General features: G+C 36.6%; 1 protein-coding gene and 1 long non-coding RNA gene across 2 annotated transcripts; both read left to right on the top strand.

Annotated features, from left to right (window-relative positions):
• The first annotated feature begins 2,241 nt into the window (after positions 1-2,241).
• On the top strand, positions 2,242-5,923 carry LOC146714968 (uncharacterized). Its single transcript, XM_085451324.1, has 2 exons — positions 2,242-5,585; positions 5,746-5,923. Exons 1-2 carry the CDS (start codon positions 2,295-2,297, stop codon positions 5,854-5,856), a joined length of 3,402 nt encoding a protein of 1,133 aa, XP_085307450.1. The 5' UTR covers positions 2,242-2,294; the 3' UTR covers positions 5,857-5,923.
• A 1,236-nt stretch (positions 5,924-7,159) lies between these two features.
• LOC146714967 (uncharacterized) lies at positions 7,160-8,635 on the top strand. The gene is made up of 3 exons (XR_014918895.1): positions 7,160-7,616; positions 7,796-7,932; positions 8,019-8,635. It is a non-coding gene; the product is annotated as an uncharacterized LOC146714967 (long non-coding RNA).
• The last annotated feature ends 14,726 nt before the right edge of the window (positions 8,636-23,361 follow it).

Genomic DNA, 23,361 nt, shown 5'->3' with positions numbered 1-23,361 from the left:
ATTTAGAAATAGAAACCTCTGCATCTTCTGTAAGAGACACTCAGGTAACAAAAGATTCTGTTCCTCTGAATGATTTAAACACTGCCTCCTGTTTAACTATGACAACAGATGAACTCTCACATAAACTGTTGAAGCATAATAAACAGCAAAGGAGAAAGATTAGGAGACGACTGTTGGTCCAAGAAAAACTACCACAGAGAAGGGAAAATCAGAAAAAGAAAGAAAGACAGATGTACGCTTTTGATGAAAGCTTTAAGGCAAAGAAAAAAGATTCTAGCAGAAAGTCTCATGATCCTGATCACAGACAGAAGAAGAGTGTGTACAAAAATAATCTGTGTAAACTCAATGCTACATATAGAGAGAAACAGAGAGAACATTTTAGAAAAATCTATAGAGATAGTGCTAAAATTAGAGAGAGAAAAAGAGAACGTGTCATAAGGATGTATAAAGAAGATTCTTCATTCAGAGAAAAGCAGAAGGAACGTATAACAAGAACATATAGAGAATCTCCCATTTTTCGAGAAAAGCAGAAGGAACGTATAACAAGAACATATAGAGAATCTCCCATTTTTCGAGAAAAGCAGAAGGAACGTATGAGAAAAACATATAAAGAATCTTATAGACAATCTCCTATATTCAAAGAACAGCAGAAGGAACGTATAAGAAGAAATTACAGAACTTGTGCTGGATTCAGAGAGAAACATAAAGCTTACATGAGGTCATATGTTTCTAACCTATATAAAGAAAGTGTAGAATTTAGACAGAAAAAAAAATGTTACATCACTAAACGTTATGGAGAAGAGAGACAATTTCAGCAGCAACACAAGGACAATATGAGAGAACGAATGAGAGTAAAATATTGGAACAGTATTTCTTTTAGACAGATGCATAATATCAGATGTGCAATGAAAATAAAAAGAAAATATCGTCAGATGCATCGACCAGCTGACAGTTTACAGTGTCATCCAGAGAACACTTTAATGAATGAGGCCATATCTCGTTTCAGATCCAACATTAAGTCAGCACCATCTTATGTTTGTACTGTTTGTCTAAAAGCTTCTTTTCCTAATCAGGTGAAAATCTGCAAAAGAGAAAATTACTCAAAACACCAAATTGTAGCTCAGCAGTGTCTAACTGGTAAATTTGTTCATGTGTGTGACGAAGCATGTCATGATCACTGCAGCTTTCCTGTTGAGAGAAAAAAGGAGTATATCTGTCACACGTGTCACAGTTCCCTCAAAAGTGGACGCATGCCAAGACTTGCTGCTGTCAACGGTTTAGAACTGCAGGATATTCCAGCTGAACTGTGCGATCTCAACATTCTGGAGAGACATCTGATTGCCAAATGCATACCATTTGCTAAGATTATTCCACTTCCAAAGGGCAGACAGAGACTCATACGTGGTAATGTGGTGTGTGTACCATCTGAAGTCCAACAAACAGTTGACAGTTTACCGAGGATCAGAAGCCAATCACAGATCATGAGGATAAAGCTGAAAAGACGACTGTGCTACAAAGGCCATCAGCTGTTCCAGACTGTCACCTGGTCTAAACTCATTCAAGCCCTGCGTAAACTCAAACAAATTCATCCACAGTACACAGATATTATTATCAGAGATGATGCATTGCTTTGTGATCCAACGTTACCTGATGATGACAGCAGTGATGAAGCCAGCATGGGAAGTGATGATTATGATGAAGCAGATTTAATGGAAATTGACAACTATGAAAAAGATGCCCTTTTGTGCGAAAGTGAGTCTGAAAGTGACCAAGCTATTAATATGCAATCCTGTGATGAACAACCAGAGGAACAAAATCCAGATGAACCAGAAAGTGATTTGAACAATGGAGGTTTTGCTCTAGAAAGTTGTCTGCAGCCTGTAGACATTTCAGAAGAGATTCTCTGTTTCACTGATAACACATATTGTGTGGCTCCTGCAGAAAGAAACAATCCTGTTAGCTTCTTCAGAACTCCTCATTTGGAAGCCATGGCATTTCCTGTGCAGTTTCCTACCGGTCAGAATACACTGGATGAAAAGAGACTTCTTAAACTCACACCAAGTGCTTACTTCAAGTCAAGGCTTTTCAACATTGATGCAAGATTTGCTAAAGACACAAATTACCTGTTTTTCTCACAGTTTGTCACTGAAATACATTTGGCTAATTCCAGCATGACAATACAGCTAAGGAAAGGTAAAACTATGACCAAAGATGGACGCAAAATCACATCGGGAATGTTACAAAGTAAGACAGAAGTAGAGAAGCTGGTAAGAAATAAAGATGCAATCAGATTTATGCAGCCACTCAGAGGAACTCCAGCTTACTGGCAGAAAACTACCAAAGATTTATTCAGTATGATTCGTCAAATAGGAACACCTCAGTTCTTTGTCACTTTCTCTGCTGCTGAGATGAGATGGCCTGAAGTGATTCAAGCAATAAAGAGACAGCAAGGTGAAGAGGTTGATTTTGAAGCCCTGGACTGGTCAGAAAAGTGTGAAATTCTAAGATCAAATCCAGTAACCACCATGCGGATGTTTGATAAGCGTGTTGAGGCTTTGTTCAGAGATTTGCTTTTTTCTCCTGCACAGCCCCTTGGTGAGATCATTGATTACTTTTACAGAGTTGAGTTCCAGCACAGAGGTAGTCCGCATATACACATGTTGCTGTGGATTCGAGAAAAGGTAGAAGCAGATGTGGATGATGACCAAACTGTCTGTGACTTTGTGGACAGATACATCTCAGCTCAACTCCCTGATCCAGAAAAACAACCTGAACTGCACAAAAAAGTCTCTGAACTACAAAAGCACAGCAAGAACCACACAAAGACATGCTTTAAGAGTGTGAACTCTGGTTGTAGATTTGGGTTTCCAAAACCACCATCCACAAGAACAATGATTGTGAGACAGGATGAGGATTCAGACACTGAAGCTGCAAAAGCCAAACTCAGACCTTTGTTGAACCTGCTGAAGGAACCTGAAGCTGCTTCCCTCACCATAGAGCAGATTCTGTCACGATGCAACTTGACAATGAATGAGTATGAACAATGCCTCCAGAACATAAACAAGAAAACAGCTCTGATTCTGAAACGTGACCCAAAGGACTGTTGGATCAACAATTACAACCCAGATCTGCTTGAAGCCTGGAACTCTAATTTAGATGTCTCATTCATTTTGAATGCCTATTCATGTGTAGAATACCTCTGTAAATATATAACAAAGAAAGAATCTGGCCTCTCTGAATACCTGAAGACAGTTATCGATAACTCTGATAAGAACACCGTCAATGAATGTGATGAAATGAGAGCTGTGATGCAGGCTTACTCAAAAAAGAGAGAGATCAGCGCACAGGAGTGTGTGACTCGAGTCTGTGGCCTAAAAATGAAAAAATGTTCCCGCAGTGTTGTATTTGTACCAACAGATGATAACCCAGTAAAAATGAGTCGGCCCATGAGCTTCCTGGAAAGCACAACACATGACAGCTGTAATATTTGGATGACAAGTTTGAGTGATAAATACAAATGCAGACCTGAGACCCCAGAATATGAGGAAATGTCGCTGGCTGATTTTGCTGCCCTGTGCCGGTTGGTGAGTGGTCCAAATGAAGGAAAAGATGTGCTTCCTCTTCTAAACCAGCTTGGATTTGTACAAAGGCGAAAGAATGATAAACCAGCTATAATCAGGTATTACCACTGTTCACAGGAAAAAGATCCTGAGCAATATTATGGTCGACTGTTGAGACTTTACCTTCCACACAGATCAGAGCAGGAACTGAAACCACAATGTTTCCAAACCTATCAGTCCTTCTACAACTCGGGTTTTGTGCGACTTCCATGTTCAGACCACAGTGAGTCTGTGAAACGGATTGTGAAAAGAAATAAAGACAAGTATGAGAAGAACTCTGAGGATATTGAGAGTGCACTGGAAGAGTTTGAACAAAATAGGGATGTTGTGATCGATGAATGGTGTAATCTTGCTCCTGAATCTGAAGTTGTGAGGCTGCAATGTGATGAGAATCTTCCTGAGAGACATTCTGATGATGAGAACGAACAGGAGAATGTTCCCGACTACAGTCGTCAGTCTGATGCTGTAACAGAGATCAGAGCCATCAGAGAACAACCTGCAGTAGATCCAGCCGTGGTACGTGTAATGTATCAGAATCTGAACCAGAAGCAGGCCTGCGTGTTCTATACTATAAGAGACTGGTGTATTCAGCGAGTTTGTGGTTTGAACCCAGATCCATTTTTCTTCTATATCAACGGTGGTGCAGGAACTGGAAAGTCACATCTGATTAAATGTATTCACTCTGAAGCATCAAAGATCCTGAGCAGACTGCCTGCTAATGCAGAAGAAGCTGACATATCAAATCCAACTGTTTTACTGACTTCATTTACCGGTACAGCAGCTTTTTCTATCAATGGCTCTACATTACATTCTCTACTGAAACTACCCAGGAGTCTGAAACCACCCATTCAAGGACTTGGTAACCAACTGGATGAAGTCAGATCTGAGCTGATGAATGCAGAAATTATTGTTATTGATGAGATTTCAATGGTTTCAAAACCCCTTTTTGCCTATGTGGATGCAAGACTGAAACAAATCAAAGGCACTCAGAGACCTTTTGGTGGAATGTCAGTTTTAGCTGTTGGAGATTTTTACCAGCTGCCACCAGTGCGACAGTCTAAACCTCTCTGCGTTTACGATCCAGAACAGATTGACCTATGGCAGGAACATTTTCAGATGATCACTCTAACCGAGATCATGCGTCAGAAAGATGATGTGGCCTTTGCAGAGATGCTGAACAGGATTAGAGTGAAAGAAAAGACGGATGAGCTTTCTCAGTGCGACAGAGATTTGTTGTCACAGGCTGTGACTGCACCAGAAGAATGTCCAACTGAGGTCTTACACATTTATGCCACCAACAAGAATGTGGAATCCCATAACACAGATACCCTGAAGAAGCTTCATTCAAACATCATAATCATCACTGCAGACGATTTCCAGAAGGATAAACGTACAGGCAGAATGGAACGAAGAGACAAACCATTTACAGGTGGGAGAAATGATTTACCTGACACTCTGAATGTTGCTGAAGGAGCTCGAGTCATGCTGACCAGAAACTTGGACACACTAAACGGTTTAGTCAACGGTGCTTTTGGTATACTGGTAAAGGTGGTGAGATCTGAAAATGATGGACACATAATCAAACTGGGGCTCAGAATGGACAACCGGCAGCCTATGAGACACAACCGCAGTGCTAATGCAGCATCTGATGATCTGGTTTACATTGAGAGAGCAGAGGAGAGTCTGAAGTTTAAAGGAGCGGTACGCAGACAGTTTCCTGTAAAGCTAGCATTTGCCTGCACAATTCACAAAACTCAGGGTCTTACAACACAGACAGCTGTAGTTTCAATGAAGAACATTTTTGAACCAGGTATGGCTTATGTTGCTCTCAGCAGGGTGACGTCTCTCAGTGGACTCTATTTGCAGGACTTGGATGAGAAAAAGATTTACTCCAATCCCGAGGTAACTGCAGCACTCCAAACCATGAGACAAGCCAGCGTTGAGGAAATGATGCCTCTTCTTCAGGTCAGAGAAACAGCCAGCAGACTTGACACTCTTACACTGATCCATCACAATACGGAGGGTTTGCCATCTCACATCAGTGACATCAAGAGTCATCATGAAATGTGTTTAGCAGATGTTTTGTGTCTCACAGAGTCTCACCTCCAAGGCTCCTTTGTTGCAGACAGTCTTCATTTGGATGGCTACACCATGTTCAAACGCAACAGACATGTGTCCTACACAAACTTTCCTCACATGGCCAGCAGAAGTGGTGGTGGAGTTGTTGTGTATTTGAGGAATCATTTTCAGGTTCAGGTAAAACAGTATCTGCATAATGTCACTGATCTTGAGTTTTTAGTGTTGAAGGTTCAGGCTCCATTCCCTGCACTCATTGCTGTTGTGTACAGACCCCCTGACTACAGTTTGACACCATTCATGCAAAACCTGGTAAGTCTTTTAGATTCCCTTGAAATAATGGACTGTCACCCAATCATTGTGTGTGGAGATTTTAATGAGAACCGCTTGCAGAGTGGAAGAAAACAGATTCTGGAGCAGTTTCAGTCGAGAGGGTATTCACAGCTGATCACTTCTGCCACTACAGACAAGAACACCCTGCTTGACCTCATTTTTATTTCTCAGCCAGATCAATGTCTCCATTCCGGTGTTCTGAGATCATACTACAGTTACCACAACCCTGTGTTTTGTGTCCTGTCCTCGAGCCAATCATGAAGTCGTCTGGTGAGTTTTGAAACAATTACAGATCATGTTTGTTACAGAGTTTACTGATTGTAGAGCATGAAAAAGATTTTTCATTGGAAAAAATTGTCTTCCCTACTCTGTCTGTAAGAAGACCCTTTCTTATTGCAATGTTATTAATCATGTCACCAAATCATGGCTGTACTTCATGCAGAGCCGGGAGATCTGCTTTCTGTTATCATGCACCTCAGATCTGAAATATACTGCATTAAACGGACATAATTTATTTTTTATTCTCATGTTTTAAATGACTAAATCTACTTATACATTTTTTCAGGGATGTTAATTGTCATCTCCTTTTTTGATACTTTTTTTACTCTGACGTATGTATCTCAACAAACGAGATCTTCCCCTCCAAGATGCTTTCAAATATGAAATAGTAAATAAATAAATCACAGATAAATGCAGGTATTTATTATGGGTCACATGAATAAATACAGACAATTATATTTTCTTGATTATAGTAAATTTTGTAGAATCAAATGTTTTTTGGATGAATGAGGTTTTGCTTATCATGTTTTACAGGTAAAAAATGTTAAAAGTTTTAAACTATCTTTAGGCTACCAGAGATGTCTATAATTATACATTATGTAGAGAAAAACATTTTCACAGCTTACAGAATTTGTATAAAAACTGATTTAGAAGTACATGGAAAGTTTCTGCATCAATTTTCTGACTTGAACTTTATCCGGGTGGGTTTGGGTTTGGGTGGATAAAGGCCAAGTCAGAATTCTCTGAGCAGCTGGAAAAAGCTGCTAATAAACAAAGACATCAGAAAGCGGGGGCTTTAGGTGTAGCCCCCGCTTTCTGACGCACTAATTAGATTTAGTAACTGACACCCCATACCAGCATTATATAGACACTTGGGGGCTGAGATGGGTGGGTGGGGAGGGGGGGTGGGTGGTGTTAAAAGCACTTTATGTTTTGTAGATGTATTTTTTTCAGACAGGGCACACACAGTCCTGTTTCCTTTGTGGGAAAACCTTCAAACTTCACCATCCTCAGCTGAAACAACAACATCTTAACACCATCTTCATGAACTGCTGAGCCAAACCTGATCCATCAGTGCTGGACTGCACAGATAACTACATGCCACACAGAGACTGCTGTTTTATGAACTGCCATACCAGTATGTCTTCAATGGAGAAGATGACACACCCATCACCTGACCTCCTGCCTGATCTGGAGACCATCATGATGCTGCCACACTACACACCTCTGAGACCATGAATGATGACTCCTACTGAGGAAACTGTATTTCCTGTCAGAGATGCTCAGTGATCCTCAGAGCAGAGAGAGGTATGATTCTTTATCTTTGATAAAAAATGTCAGTGTTTTTAATTCAATTAATTAATTAAAATCCTGTTTAGTGCATAAATAATTCCACACTCAAATGATTATACTTGTTGACACTTTTTGAGTTTTAATTCACATTATGGATTACAAATCTATGCTTTTTCTACTGTCTCTCTGTGCAGGTATTGCTGTCTTCTGAGTTCTTCAGTGTCCCAACTGAGACATTCAAACCTCATTGCAGAGCTCATGTCTTTCCTCACCATCATGTGAGTGTGAGATTGCTCTGGATTCTGGTTATGTGGCCTGCAGCACCTATAAGGTATTTCAACATTGTTCATTGCATAACTTATTTGTAGTTTTTAGGCCTTAACACAAATAAAATGTTCCTTTTTCTGTATTTTTTAGAACAAGCTCATCCAGTGTGCCTGCATTCCAGCTTCTTAGACTCTACTCAAGTGGACAGAGTATCAGTGTTTGGCCACTCTTACAGACACCGACTTCTGTCAACTCACTGCTACTGATCAGGCACCTGACTCCAGGAAGACAGAGGGCTGCAAGCCTGTCATCGTTTCCAGTGTGGCTTTGTATTCTTGGGGTAGCATCAGATTTTTCCCACAAATATTCAAAGGTAACACTTATTTTAAGCGTAGTTATTAAGTCAAAAGTCTTCCCTTGTGTTAATTTTATTTTTTTTATTTGTTTTTGTTTTCTTTTAGATTTATGTGCAGTGATCGGATGTGGTGGAGCTTTGTTAACTGTGTGGAAAACATCTGTTTGTGATGATATTTACAATGAGGCTTTAAGGTGACAGTTTCCATGTAATTTCAATCCTTTTACTAAGCAAAAACATGTTTGCAATTAACATATTTTTTTTCAGTTTTGTCTTTTGGATTTATGGTTAACATTCCTCTGTGACAGCAAATACTAAACTGGTCCAAGTAACCAGCATATCATTGGTCAAAGGCAAAAAGGACCACATGTCACGCTAGCAATGAATTATTGACTGTGTTTGTGTCACCAGATTTAACAAACAATATCAGACATGAAACTGAACTCTGGATTAATGTGCAGATTTTTTTTGTGTTTTTTTTATTGTTGAATAATTATTTTGTAGAACAAACCCAATCTATTTACCCAAACAATGTAACTTGTTTGGGTAAATAGTGGATTAATATATCTAAGTCTATAAGTATAGCAAGCTGAATTCATACAGACACACAGCTCTAAATCCTGGATTGTAGGATGTACAAAAATGATCATGTGATTATTATGGACATTTAAATAACTATATCTATTGAACCATTACATGTATTCTTTTTAGAAATTACACAATCTCAAAATGTGAAAAAAGAAAGTGTTTAAGAGAATAAATAATGTGTGTTTGTATGAATCCTGCCTTAGTATGGGGTGTCAGTAACTACATTAGTATAGAGTAGGTCTAACAGTGGTTTTCCACATCTGCTCTAATACAGCGGTCCCCAAACTTTTTTGCGCCATGGACCGGTTTATGCCCGACAATATTTTTCATGGACCGGCCTTTAAGGTGTCGCGGATAAATATAACAAAATAAAACTAGTACCGGTACCGAAAAAAAGAAAATTTATTCATAACACACGTCAAAAGACCCAGGAAAACCGAGTTAACGATAAAAACGATAACAAAATAACGCTGAAAACTGATAAAAACCCTGAAAACGATACATTTCACACCTGAGCCTCATCTCTCGCGGCCCGGTACCAAACGACTCACGGACCGGTACCGGTCCGAGGCCCGGGGGTTGGGGACCGCTGCTGTAATATATATAGATAATGGGTCAGACATATAAAGTCATTTTGAAAAGTTCATAAAGGTCATTTATATGTGTTCCTCTTTATCATTTTATATCAGGTCAAACAGCTGACTTGAGTTTTGATCAGAGTAGAACCATAACATTCATGCTAATGGTTCTACTGTTTACAGTTACTTTATGATGGATTTCACCCTGGTCACAGCACTATGTGAAAAGCTGTTAGAGGTAAAGTTAAGCCAATTAATACCTCATCATAAGTCACTCTCTAACGCAAAGCAGTGATTATTTTTCACTGTAATTTATTCCACAACGATGTTCTTTATTTGATCCTTGTTTCTTTAAATATGCAAATCGATTGTTCAGCTGTGTGACTCTCCACACCTCAAATATATCACAATGTGGACTTCATTTTGACAGTATTTTGTAGATTGGTACCATATTTATCATCAAATCAGGAAACTGTAAACTAATTGAAAAAATTAAGCTTATGAAAATTTTAATGTGGCATAGGAACATGTTGTTTATCCTTGCCAAATGGTATTTACACAAAACTCCAGCAAATCAGAGGATATATTTTTGTCTCTCACTTGCTATATATGTGTATATTTTTGCAGTTAATAGCCTATCATGTGTCTGCGCATCTTAGGGCCATAAACATAAACATGGCAAACAAGGATATGTTCACAATTCCAACAGATGCTTCAATTGTTTGTATAGATTTTAGATCAATTTGATTTGCATTTTCTATTAATATTTTTCTGTTTGTCCCAAATGGTATTTTTATTTCTTTATGCCATTATTGTAATCATTGGAAACAACTGAGTAAATATTTTGTATCATATGTTTCTAAAAATATTTGAATGTTCTACTTTTCTACTACTGGTTTTCTACTTTCTAAACTTTCTGCCACTTTTTGGCATTTCAATAACATTATTTTTGGGTGTTTTAATCTCTGACCGCAGCATCTTGTGCATTTATTACCTAAATGTTGTTTGTGTGGGTCTTGCCTTTGTTATGTTTTTTTGCCATTTTTAGATTTCACCAGCTGTGCAAACTCGCAATTTTACCTTGGTTTTGTTCCACATTAGTTTATCTGCCGGCACGTTTTCTTCCTTTTCTAATGTTTTTGGTAATTTTTCACAGTTAAACAAGTAACTTTGAGGTTACTTCAGCATTTTCAGCTGTTATCTGTTGACAGTTTTGCCTAATTATTACATTTCTGCAAATTTCTAGCAGTTCTGATAAGTTGTAATATTTCTGCCAAGTTTTTAATTTTCTACTAAATTATATTATTCCTGCTAGGTTACACTACTTTTGTTTGTTATGTTATGTTAAGTTATGTTATTCTAAATTATTGCATTTCTGCTAAGTTATTACATTTTTATTAACTTGATATTGTTCTGCAAAGTTATTAAAATTTCAGCAACTTTTTAAACACTGACTTTGATTTCTTCAGCTTCTTCAGCTATTTTCAACTATTTTCAGCAGACAGCTTCAGCTTTACAGTTTCCTCTAAGTGATTGCAGTTCTGCTAAGTTATTACATTTTAGCAAACTTCTTTTGCTTCTGCAAAGTTTTTACAATTTCTGCAACTTTTCAGCTTTTTCAGCTACTTTTTGCAGACAGCTTCAGCTTTAAGCATCCACACTGCATTTTCGCAGGAAATGCAAATTTTTCTAGTTATTATTGTGTGGATGCTTTAAGCATCCACACTATTGAGTTCCTGTTTCTCTTTATTCTTTATTATTATTGTGTGGATGCTTTAAGCATCCACACTATTGAGTTCCTGTTTCTCTTTATTCTTTATTATTATTATTCTTCAAGTTGCTCGTTTTTCGTCCTTTAACTACTTCCACAATTTTTGTGCTATTTTCACCGTTCAAATTTTAAACTATTCTGCTATTTCTGCTAATTTGCGCTATGATTTTTGCTATTTTTTGCTATTATACTTTTTAAAATATTCCACTTTTTTCCTTTAATTTGTCCCATTGAAATGAATGGAAAACTTCCAAAATTCTGCTAAATTTTGCTTGTTTTTGAAACTTAACTACTTCCTCATACTTTCGCCTAGAAAAACCATTCAAACTTTAAAATGTTCACAAATTATTGGGCTATTCATGTATGATTCAGCTTTTTCAAATCTTTTACCGTTTTACTTTTATGCCTCTTAAAGTTTTCAGTTGCAAAATTGTGATTTTTCACAAAATACATGCGTTGTTATGGTTGCTATGCTCTTGGCTTCCAGTGTGACACTGAAGCTTTTGCAGTCTTCTCTTCATGTCCGAACAACTTCTTGCTACTTGCTCATTTTTCACTCAACTTCCACAAATTATACATCAAAACGTAGGTATTTTTGCTGGCTTTCAGAACATGTCACTATCATTGTTGTGGGATTTATAGAATTTTGGCAAATCTCCTCAGACCAACACAAGGTCAGAAAACTCTCCATACAAAGTCAATGGAGAGCTTGTTCAAAATCACCGCTTGATTTCTGTAATGAGAGGCATATTCGAATCGTCATATCTCCTTAACGAAGCAAAGTTAAGACATGAGGCTTGTCCCGGTATATCTTCAGACACTCCTGACGCTCACAATTCAAGAATTTCTTTCTCACCTATTACCGTTCTGAAATGAGTTGGACTTGTTTGAGGGTAGGAAATTCGTCCTTCGCTCAGATTTCTTCAGATTTCAAACTGTGGAAATGAACCACTTTTTTCTCTCGTCATAACTTTTTGTTGGATTTCCACAGAGACCTGAAAATTTCCATGATTGTTCACCAAAGCCTGCTGTCTCTTACGGTGAAAGAATGATATCGATACTCCAAATAGATTTAGAGTTACAAAGCGTTGTTTGAGGGCAAGTCAAGGCAGTTTTTGCTTCGCTCTACTCAGTTATGGTGCATTACAAGTCAAATATCTTCAATAATTCATATTTTAATGATAAATTGTTAACACTGGAAGATTCCCCCATCTCTTCTGAACAAAACGGTGTAAGAATGACTGCTCTAGCCCCTACGGTTAGGAAATTATGGTCATTTGTTTGAGGGGAGTCCTCACTATGAGAAATAGGCTGCAATAATCCTGTGCCTCTCTGTGCTGTGTGTAAAAAGATGCACCTGTTTTGGCGGGAAAACGTAAACAGCCACTCTGATTGGTGGATTTAAATTCGGCAGCTCTCTCCCTCTGTGTGTGTGTGTGTGTGTGTGTGTGTGTGTGTGTGTGTGTGTGTTTAGTGGGAGAGAAAGGACCCTGCCCTTATTTGGCAGCATGTCATTGTAGGATTTAAATTGAATATAGTTAGACTGGTTGACTGGATTAGAGCCTGTGTTTGTGTGTGCGTGTGTGTGTGTGTGTGTGTGTGTGTGTGTGTGTGTGTGTGTGTGTTTAGTGGGAGAGAGAGGACCCTGCCCTTATTTGGCAGCATGTCATTGTAGGATTTAAATTGAATATAGTTAGACTGGTTGACTGGATTAGAGCCTGTGTTTGTGTGTGTGTGTGTGTGTGTGTGTGTGACAGAGAGAGAGAGAGAGAGAGAGAAAGCCTTTTAATGGGATGATCTCATTGTAAGATTCAAATTCAATATATTTAGACTGGTTGACTGAATTGGATCTTGTGTGTGTGTGTCTCTCTGTGCATGTGTGTTTCCTCATGTGTACATATTTGTAATTGTGTGGCTGTCATAAATTTTTTTGCAGATTTTTGTCATTTAACAAGTATATTTGAGGGAACCTCAGCATGTTCAGCATTTTTTCAGCTGTCCATTTTGCTTTTCCAATTTTTCTGTTTAACTTATTACTATTGTGCTAAATCACACTATTTCTGCTATTTTATAAGATTTGTGCTTAATATACTATTTCTGCTTTTATAGGATTTGTGCTTAATATAGTATTTCGGCTTTTTATAAGATTTGTGCTTAATATACTATTTCTGCTTTTATAGGATTTGTGCTTAATATAGTATTTCTGCTTTTTATAAGATTTGTGCTTAATATAGTATTTCTGCTAAATGTAGTATTTATGCTTAATCATACTATTTCTGCTTTTCATAGGATTTGTGCTTAATATAGTATTTCTGCTAAATTTAGTATTTCTGATTAATTATAGTCTTTCTACTAAATCATAGTACAGTATTTCTGCTTTTTATGGGATTTGTGCTAAAACAAAGTATTTCTACTAAATGTAGTATTTATGCTTAATCATACCATTTCTGCTTTTTATAGGATTTGTGCTTAATATAGTATTTCTGCTAAATTATAGTATTTCTGCCAAATTATAATATTTGTGCTAAAACATAGTCTTAATTTAAAATTACAATATTCATAGTTCATCACAGTGTCTCTGGTAAATCACAATATTTCTGCTCTGTTGTACTATTTTTCTAAATCATAGTGTTTCTGTAATGTTTAAGTATTTTTGGCTAAATATATTCTTTCTGTTATCTTATACTATTTCTCCTAAATTCTTGTATTTTTGAGAAGTTATCATGTTTCTGGTAAGTTACAATATTTCTGCTAAATTCTGCTATGCTATTGTATCTCTGCCAAGTATTATGTTTCCTCTAAGATATTGCAGTTCTGCTAAGTTATTCCATTTTAGCAAACTTCTTTTGCTTCTGCAAAGTTTTTACAATTTCTGCAACTTTTCAGCTTTTTCAGCTAGTTTTTGCATACAGCTTCAGCTTTAAGCATCCACACTGCATTTTCGCAGGAAATGCAAATTTTTCTAGTTATTATTATTCTTCAAGTTGCTCGTTTTTCGTCCTTTAACTACTTCCACAATTTTTGTGCTATTTTCACCGTTCAAATTTTAAACTATTCTGCTATTTCTGCTAATTTGCGCTATGATTTTTGCTATTTTTTGCTATTATACTTTTTAAAATATTCCACTTTTTTCCTTTAATTTGTCCCATTGAAATGAATGGAAAACTTCCAAAATTCTGCTAAATTTTGCTTGTTTTTGAAACTTAACTACTTCCTCATACTTTCGCCTAGAAAAACCATTCAAACTTTAAAATGTTCACAAATTATTGGGCTATTCATGTATGATTCAGCTTTTTCAAATCTTTTACCGTTTTACTTTTATGCCTCTTAAAGTTTTGAGTTGCAAAATTGTGATTTTTCACAAAATACATGCGTTGTTATGGTTGCTATGCTCTTGGCTTCCAGTGTGTCACTGAAGGTTTTGCAGTCTTCTCTTCATGTCCGAACAACTTCTTGCTACTTGCTCAATTTTCACTCAACTTCCACAAATTATACATCAAAACGTAGGTATTTTTGCTGGCTTTCAGAAAATGTCACTATCATTGTTGTGGGATTTATAGAATTTTTGCAAATCTCCTCAGACCAACACAAGGTCTCAAAACTCTCCATATAAAGTCAATGGAGAGCTTGTTCAAAATCATCGCTGGATTTCTGTAATGAGAGGCATATTCGAATCGTCATATCTCCTTAACGAAGCGACTTTAAGACATGAGGCTTGTCCCCGAATATCTTCAGACACCCCTGACGCTCACAATTCAAGAATTTCTTTCTCACCTATTACCGTTCTGAAATGAGTTGGACTTGTTTGAGGGTAGGAAATTCGTCCTTCGCTCAGATTTCTTCAGATTTAAAACTCTGGAAATGAACCACTTTTTTCTCTCGTCATAATTTTTTTTGGATTTCCACAGAGACCTGAAAATTTCCATGACTGTTCACCAAAGCCTGCTGTCTCTTACGGTGAAAGAATGATATCGATACTCCAAATAGATTTAGAGTTACAAAGCGTTGTTTGAGGGCAAGTCAAGGCAGTTTTTGCTTCGCTCTACTCAGTTATGGTGCATTAGAAGTCAAATATCTTTAATAATTCATATTTTAATGATAAATTGTAAACACTGGAAGATTCCCCCATCTCTTCTGAACAAAACGGTGTAAGAATGACCGCTCTAGCCCCTACGGTTTGGGAATTATGGTCATTTGTTTGAGGGGAGTCCTCACTATGAGAAATAGGCTGCAATAATCCTGTGCCTCTCTGTGCTGCGTGTGTAAAAAGAGGCACATGTTTTGGCGGGAAAAAGTACACAGGCTCTCTGATTGGTGGATTCAAATTCAGCAGCTCCCAGGCTGACCTAGAAACTTACTTCTCTCTCCCTGTGCATTTTTTTGCTGATTTTTTCATTTAACAAGTATATTTGAGGGACCCTCAGCATGTTCAGCATTTTTTCAGCTGTCCATTTTGCTTTTCCAATTTTTCTGTTTAACTGATTACTATTGTGCTAAATCATACTATTTCTGCTATTTTATAAGATATGTGCCTAATATAGTATTTCTGCTAAATTACAGTATTTCTGCTTTTTATACTATTTGTGCTAAAACATAGTATTTCTACTAAATGTAGTATTTATGCTTAATCATACTATTTCTGCTTTTTATGGGATTTGTGCCTAATATAGTATTTCTGCTTTTTATAGGATTTTTGCTCAAACATAATATTTCTACTAAATGTAGTGTTTATGCTTAATCATCCTATTTCTGCTTTTTATAGGATTTGTGCTTAATATAGTATTTCTGCTAAATTATAGTATTTCTGCTTTTTATAGTATTTGTGCTAAAACATAGTATTTCTACTAAATGTAGTATTTATGCTTAATCATAGTATTTCTATATATTTCTATATATTTCTGCCAGGTCCCCAGGCAGCCAATCCTCTGTGAGGACTTAGACATTCAAATTTTCAAATCAGGGCCTGCACGGTTTCCCAGCCAATCATATATGTGTCCTGAGGCATTCAAATTTGCATATTGGGGCCTTCATGGCTTCTAAGCCAGCCAATCATATCTGAGGGCTGAGGAATTCAAATCCACAAATCAGGGCCTGCACAGCTTCCCAGCCAGCCAATCATGTATGTGGGCTCCAGGTATTCAAATTTGCATATTGGGGAATTCGTGGCTTCTAAGTCAACAAGTCATCCATGTCATATATCTCTAAAAATTCATATTTTAATGATAAATTGTCAACACTTGAAGATTCCCCCATCTCTTCTGAACAAAACGGTCTAAGAATGACCGCTCTAGCCCCTATGGTTAGGAAATTATGGTCATTTGTTTGAGGGGAATCCTCACTATGTGAAATAAACTGAAAGAAGCAGGTCTATGTCTCTGTGCTGCGTGTGTAAAAAGATGCACCTGTTTTGGCGGGAAAACGTAAACAGCCTCTCTGATTGGTGGATTCAAATTCAGCAGCTCCCAGGCTGACCTAGAAACTTAGTCCTCTCTCCCTGTGTGTGTGTGTGTGTGTGTGTGTGTGTGTGTGTGTGTGTTTAGTGGGAGAGAGAGGACCCTGCCCTTATTTGGCAGCATGTCATTGTAGGATTTAAATTGAATATAGTTAGACTGGTTGACTGGATTAGAGCCTGTGTTTGTGTGTCCCTCTGTGCATTTGTGTTTCAATAAGTTATTACTATTCTGCTAAATCATAGTATTTCTGGTACTTTTCGGTACTTGTGCTAAATACAGTATTTCTGCTAAATCATACTATTTCTGCTTTTCAAAGGATTTATGCCTAATATAGTATTTCTGCTAAATTATAGTATTTCTGCTTTTTATAGGATTTGTGCCTAACATAGTATTTCTGCTAAATTATAGTATTTCTGCTTTTTATAGGATTTGTGCCTAACATAGTATTTCTGCTAAATTATAGTATTTCTGCTTTTTATACTATTTGTTCTAAATTATAGTATTTCTGCTTTTTATAGGATTTGTGCATATAGTATTTCTGCTAAATTATAGTTTTTCTTCTTTTTATAGTATTTGTGCTAAAACATAGTATTTCTACTAAATGTAGTATTTATGCTTAATCATAGTATTTCTATATATTTCTGCCAGGTCCCCAGGCAGCCAATCCTCTGTGAGGACTGAGACATTCAAATTTTCAAATCAGGGCCTGCACAGTTTCCCAGCCAATCAAATAAGTGTCCTGAGGCATTCAAATTTGCATATTGGGGCCTTCGTGGCTTCTAAGCCAGCCAATCATATCTGAGGGCTGAGGAATTCAAATCCACAAATCAGGGCCTGCACGGCTTCCCAGCCAGCCAATCACATATGTGGTCTCAGGCATTCAAATTTGCATATTGGGGAATTCGTGGCTTCTAAGTCAACAAGTCATCCATGTCATATATCTCTAAAAATTCATATTTTAATATTAAATTGTCAACACTTGAAGATTCCCCCATCTCTTCTGAACAAAACGGTGTAAGAATGACCGTTCTAGCCCCTACGGTTAGGAAATTACGGTCATTTGTTTGAGGGGAGTCGTCACTATGAGAAATAGACTGCAAAAATCCTGTGTCTCTCTGTGCTGCTGCGTGTGTAAACAGATGCACCTGTTTTGGTGGGGAAAAGTGCACAGCCTCTCTGATTGGTGGATTCAAATTCACCAGCTCCCAGGCTGACCTAGAAACTTACTTCTCTCTCCCTGTGTGTGTGTATGTGTGTGTGTGTGTGTGTGTGTGTGTGTGTGTTTGTGTGTGTGTGTGACAGAGAGAGAGAGAGAGAGAAAGCCTTTTAATGGGATGATCCCATTGTAAGATTCAAATTCAATATATTTAGACTGGTTGACTGAATTGGATCTTGTGTGTGTGTCTCTCTGTGCATGTGTGTTTCCTCATGTGTACATATTTGTAATTGTGTGGCAGTCATAAATTTTTTTGCTGATTTTTGTCATTTAACAAGTATATTTGAGGGAACCTCAGCATGTTCAGCATTTTTTCAGCTGTCCATTTTGCTTTTCCAATTTTTCTGTTTAACTTATTACTATTGTGCTAAATCACACTATTTCTGCTATTTTATAAGATTTGTGCTTAATATACTATTTCTGCTTTTATAGGATTTGTGCTTAATATAGTATTTCTGCTTTTTATAAGATTTGTGCTTAATATAGTATTTCTGCTAAATGTAGTATTTATGCTTAATCATACTATTTCTGCTTTTCATAGGATTTGTGCTTAATATAGTATTTCTGCTAAATTTAGTATTTCTGATTAATTATAGTCTTTCTACTAAATCATAGTACAGTATTTCTGCTTTTTATGGGATTTGTGCTAAAATAAAGTATTTCTACTAAATGTAGTATTTATGCTTAATCATACCATTTCTGCTTTTTATAGGATTTGTGCTTAATATAGTATTTCTGCTAAATTATAGTATTTCTGCCAAATTATAATATTTGTGCTAAAACATAGTCTTAATTTAAAATTACAATATTCATAGTTCATCACAGTGTCTCTGGTAAATCACAATATTTCTGCTCTGTTGTACTATTTTTCTAAATCATAGTGTTTCTGTAATGTTTAAGTATTTTTGGCTAAATATATTCTTTCTGTTATCTTATACTATTTCTCCTAAATTCTTGTATTTTTGAGAAGTTATCATGTTTCTGGTAAGTTACAATATTTCTGCTAAATTCTGCTATGCTATTGTATTTCTGCCAAGTATTATGTTTCCTCTAAGATATTGCAGTTCTGCTAAGTTATTCCATTTTAGCAAACTTCTTTTGCTTCTGCAAAGTTTTTACAATTTCTGCAACTTTTCAGCTTTTTCAGCTACTTTTTGCATACAGCTTCAGCTTTAAGCATCCACACTGCATTTTCGCAGGAAATGCAAATTTTTCTAGTTCTAGTTGCTTCCGTACACTTTTTGGCACTTAACTACTTCCACAATTTTCAGCCGATTTTCACCGTTCAAATTTTAAACTATTCTGCTATTTCTGCTAATGTGCGCTATGACTTTTGCTATTTTTAACTATTATACTTTTTAAAATATTAAGCTTTTTTCCTTTAATTTGTCCCATTGAAATGAATGGGAAACTTCAGCAATTCTGCTAAAATTTGCTTGTTTTTGAAACTTAACTACTTCCTCATATTTTCACCTAGAACAACCATTCAAACTTTAAAATGTTCACAAATTATTGGGCTATTCAGGTATGATTCAGCTTTTTCAAATCTTTTACTGTTTTACTTTTATGCCTCTTAAAGTTTTGAGTTGCAAAATTGTGATTTTTCACAAAATACATGTGTTGTTATGGTTGCTATGCTCTTGGCTTCCAGTGTGCCACTGAAGGTTTTGCAATTTTCACTTCATGTCCGAACAACTTCCTGCTACTTGCTCAATTTTCACTCAACTTCCACAAATTATACATCAAAACGTAGGTATTTTTGCTGGCTTTCAGAAAATGTCACCATCATTGTTGTGGGATTTATAGAATTTTTGCAAATCTCCTCAGACTAACACAAGGTCAGAAAACTCTCCATATAAAGTGAATGGAGCGCTTGTTCAAAATCACCGCTGGATTTCTGTAAGGAGAGGCATATTCGAATCGTCATATCTCCTTAACGAAGCAAAGTTAAGACATGAGGCTTGTCCCCGAATATCTTCAGACACCCCTGACGCTCACAATTCAAGAATTTCTTTCTCACCTATTACCGTTCTGAAATGAGTTGGACTTGTTTGAGGGTAGGAAATTCGTCCTTCGCTCAGATTTCTTCAGATTTCAAACTGTGGAAATGAACCACTTTTTTCTCTCGTCATAACTTTTTGTTGGATTTCCACAGAGACCTGAAAATTTCCATGATTGTTCACCAAAGCCTGCTGTCTCTTACGGTGAAAGAATGATATCGATACTCCAAATAGATTTCGAGTTAGAAAGCGTTGTTTGAGGGCAAGTCAAGGCAGTTTTTGCTTCGCTCTACTCAGTTATGGTGCATTACAAGTCAAATATCTTTAATAATTCATATTTTAATGATAAATTGTAAACACTGGAAGATTCCCCCATCTCTTCTGAACAAAACGGTGTAAGAATGACCGCTCTAGCCCCTACGGTTTGGAAATTATGGTCATTTGTTTGAGGGGAGTCCTCACTATGAGAAATAGGCTGCAATAATCCTGTGCCTCTCTGTGCTGCGTGTGTAAAAAGAGGCACATGTTTTGGCGGGAAAAAGTACACAGCCTCTCTGATTGGTGGATTCAAATTCAGCAGCTCCCAGGCTGACCTAGAAACTTACTTCTCTCTCCCTGTGCATTTTTTTGCTGATTTTTTCATTTAACAAGTATATTTGAGGGACCCTCAGCATGTTCAGCATTTTTTCAGCTGTCCATTTTGCTTTTCCAATTTTTCTGTTTAACTTATTACTATTGTGCTAAATAATACTATTTCTGCTATTTTATAAGATTTGTGCCTAATATAGTATTTCTGCTAAATTACAATATTTCTGCTTTTTATACTGTTTGTGCTAAAACATAGTATTTCTACTAAATGTAGTATTTATGCTTAATCATACTATTTCTGCTTTTTATGGGATTTGTGCCTAATATAGTATTTCTGCTTTTTATAGGATTTTTGCTCAAACATAGTATTTCTGCTAAATGTAGTGTTTATGCTTAATCATCCTATTTCTGCTTTTTATAAGATTTGTGCTTAATATAGTATTTCTGCTAAATTATAGTATTTCTGCTTTTTATAGTATTTGTGCTAAAACATAGTATTTCTACTAAATGTAGTATTTATGCTTAATCATAGTATTTCTATATATTTCTGCCAGGTCCCCAGGCAGCCAATCCTCTGTGAGGACTTAGACATTCAAATTTTCAAATCAGGGCCTGCACGGTTTCCCAGCCAATCATATATGTGTCCTGAGGCATTCAAATTTGCATATTGGGGCCTTCATGGCTTCTAAGCCAGCCAATCATATCTGAGGGCTGAGGAATTCAAATCCACAAATCAGGGCCTGCACAGCTTCCCAGCCAGCCAATCATGTATGTGGGCTCCAGGTATTCAAATTTGCATATTGGGGAATTCGTGGCTTCTAAGTCAACAAGTCATCCATGTCATATATCTCTAAAAATTCATATTTTAATGATAAATTGTCAACACTTGAAGATTCCCCCATCTCTTCTGAACAAAACGGTGTAAGAATTACCGCTCTAGCCCCTATGGTTAGGAAATTATGGTCATTTGTTTGAGGGGAATCCTCACTATGTGAAATAAACTGAAAGAAGCAGGTCTATGTCTCTGTGCTGCGTGTGTAAAAAGATGCACCTGTTTTGGCGGGAAAACGTAAACAGCCTCTCTGATTGGTGGATTCAAATTCAGCAGCTCCCAGGCTGACCTAGAAACTTAGTCCTCTCTCCCTGTGTGTGTGTGTGTGTGTGTGTGTGTGTGTGTGTGTGTTTAGTGGGAGAGAGAGGACCCTGCCCTTATTTGACAGCATGTCATTATAGGATTTAAATTGAACATAGTTAAACTGGTTGACTGGATTAGAGCCTGTGTTTGTGTGTCCCTCTGTGCATTTGTGTTTCAATAAGTTATTACTATTCTGCTAAATCATAGTATTTCTGGTACTTTTCGGTACTTGTGCTAAATACAGTATTTCTGCTAAATCATACCATTTCTGCTTTTTATAGGATTTGTGCTTAATATAGTATTTCTGCTAAATTATAGTATTTCTGCCAAATTATAATATTTGTGCTAAAACATAGTCTCAATTTAAAATTACAATATTCATAGTTCATCACAGTCTCTCTGGTAAATCACAATATTTCTGCTCTGTTGTACTATTTTTCTAAATCATAGTGTTTCTGTAATGTTTAAGTATTTTTGGCTAAATATATTCTTTCTGTTATCTTATACTATTTCTCCTAAATTCTTGTATTTTTGAGAAGTTACCATGTTTCTGGTAAGTTACAATATTTCTGCTAAATTCTGCTATGCTATTGTATTTCTGCCAAGTATTATGTTTCCTCTAAGATATTGCAGTTCTGCTAAGTTATTCCATTTTAGCAAACTTCTTTTGCTTCTGCAAAGTTTTTACAATTTCTGCAACTTTTCAGCTTTTTCAGCTACTTTTTGCATACAGCTTCAGCTTTAAGCATCCACACTGCATTTTCGCAGGAAATGCAAATTTTTCTAGTACTTTAATGGTTATGCACATATTAACTTGAGTGAAGTAAATCTAGGTGAGTTGTACCTAATGATGCAAGAAGCCAAATTTCTATATATTTTTTTTAATTTCTACAAAAAGTGGGTTTGAGCAACTTTGAGTTTGGCTGAGATGAGGAAATTTTGCATACGTGGGGATAGTTTTGCTTCTGTCTGTCTCTTTCCTTCTTGAGGCTGAAGCATTTGGTTTTCCTCATACTCAGTGTCAAAGCACACATAGATCATTCCCTTTAAAATCACTCATTTCTAAAAAAGGTTGAAAGGTTTCCACTTAACCCCCTCACTTTTTTTTATATCTTTAACATATTAAATGAAGCCATGCAAAAGATTACCTTCATACTTTAAAACTATCTGGAACTTAAAATGCAAGGACTAGGCTGATATTGCACACTTTTCAATAAATCTTATTTTTGTCCAATGTTTTTGACCCCTCATAACATTACACTATAGGATAGTCTTGTGACTTTTTCAATGCTGAGAAAATCTATTTGGGCTCTGTTAATTACTGAAATCAATTTAAATTTAAAAATTAAACAGGGAATTTAAATTTAAAGTGCACTGTGCAGAAGAAGCTGAAACTTGTGCTGAAAAAATGTGAAAATGCTGAATGTTCAGCAAAAAAGAGATAAGGAACCTGAAAATTGTGCTGAAAAGAGGTGAAAAAGCTGGATTCTTCAGCTGAGGAATCCAGCTTATGACAACATTTTCTTCAGCTGAAGAAGCTGGAATTTGTGCTGAAAAGAGTTTAAACAGTTCAACCGTTAACTGAAATTTTTTTGTCATGAGCGGGATTCGAAACCTGGCCTCCTGCTCTGAGAACGACTGCTCAGTTTCAGTTTTCAGTTTTATTTGTCATATGCAAGTTAGCACAGGGTCAACATTGCAATGAAATGTGTTTGATGAGCAGCAGTCACTCAGCAGCATGATACAGTAGGAGAAAATATAATAAAATAAAATAAAATAATAAAGAAAATAGAAAAATAGTAAGGAGCA

The sequence above is a fragment of the Copadichromis virginalis genome, linkage group LG3 (assembly GCF_057382275.1).
Source record: "Copadichromis virginalis isolate Kocher_CV1m ecotype Utaka linkage group LG3, C_Virginalis_male_GT1.1, whole genome shotgun sequence".
Classification (NCBI taxonomy): domain Eukaryota; kingdom Metazoa; phylum Chordata; class Actinopteri; order Cichliformes; family Cichlidae; genus Copadichromis; species Copadichromis virginalis.
This window is presented reverse-complemented; position numbering and strand designations above follow the sequence as displayed.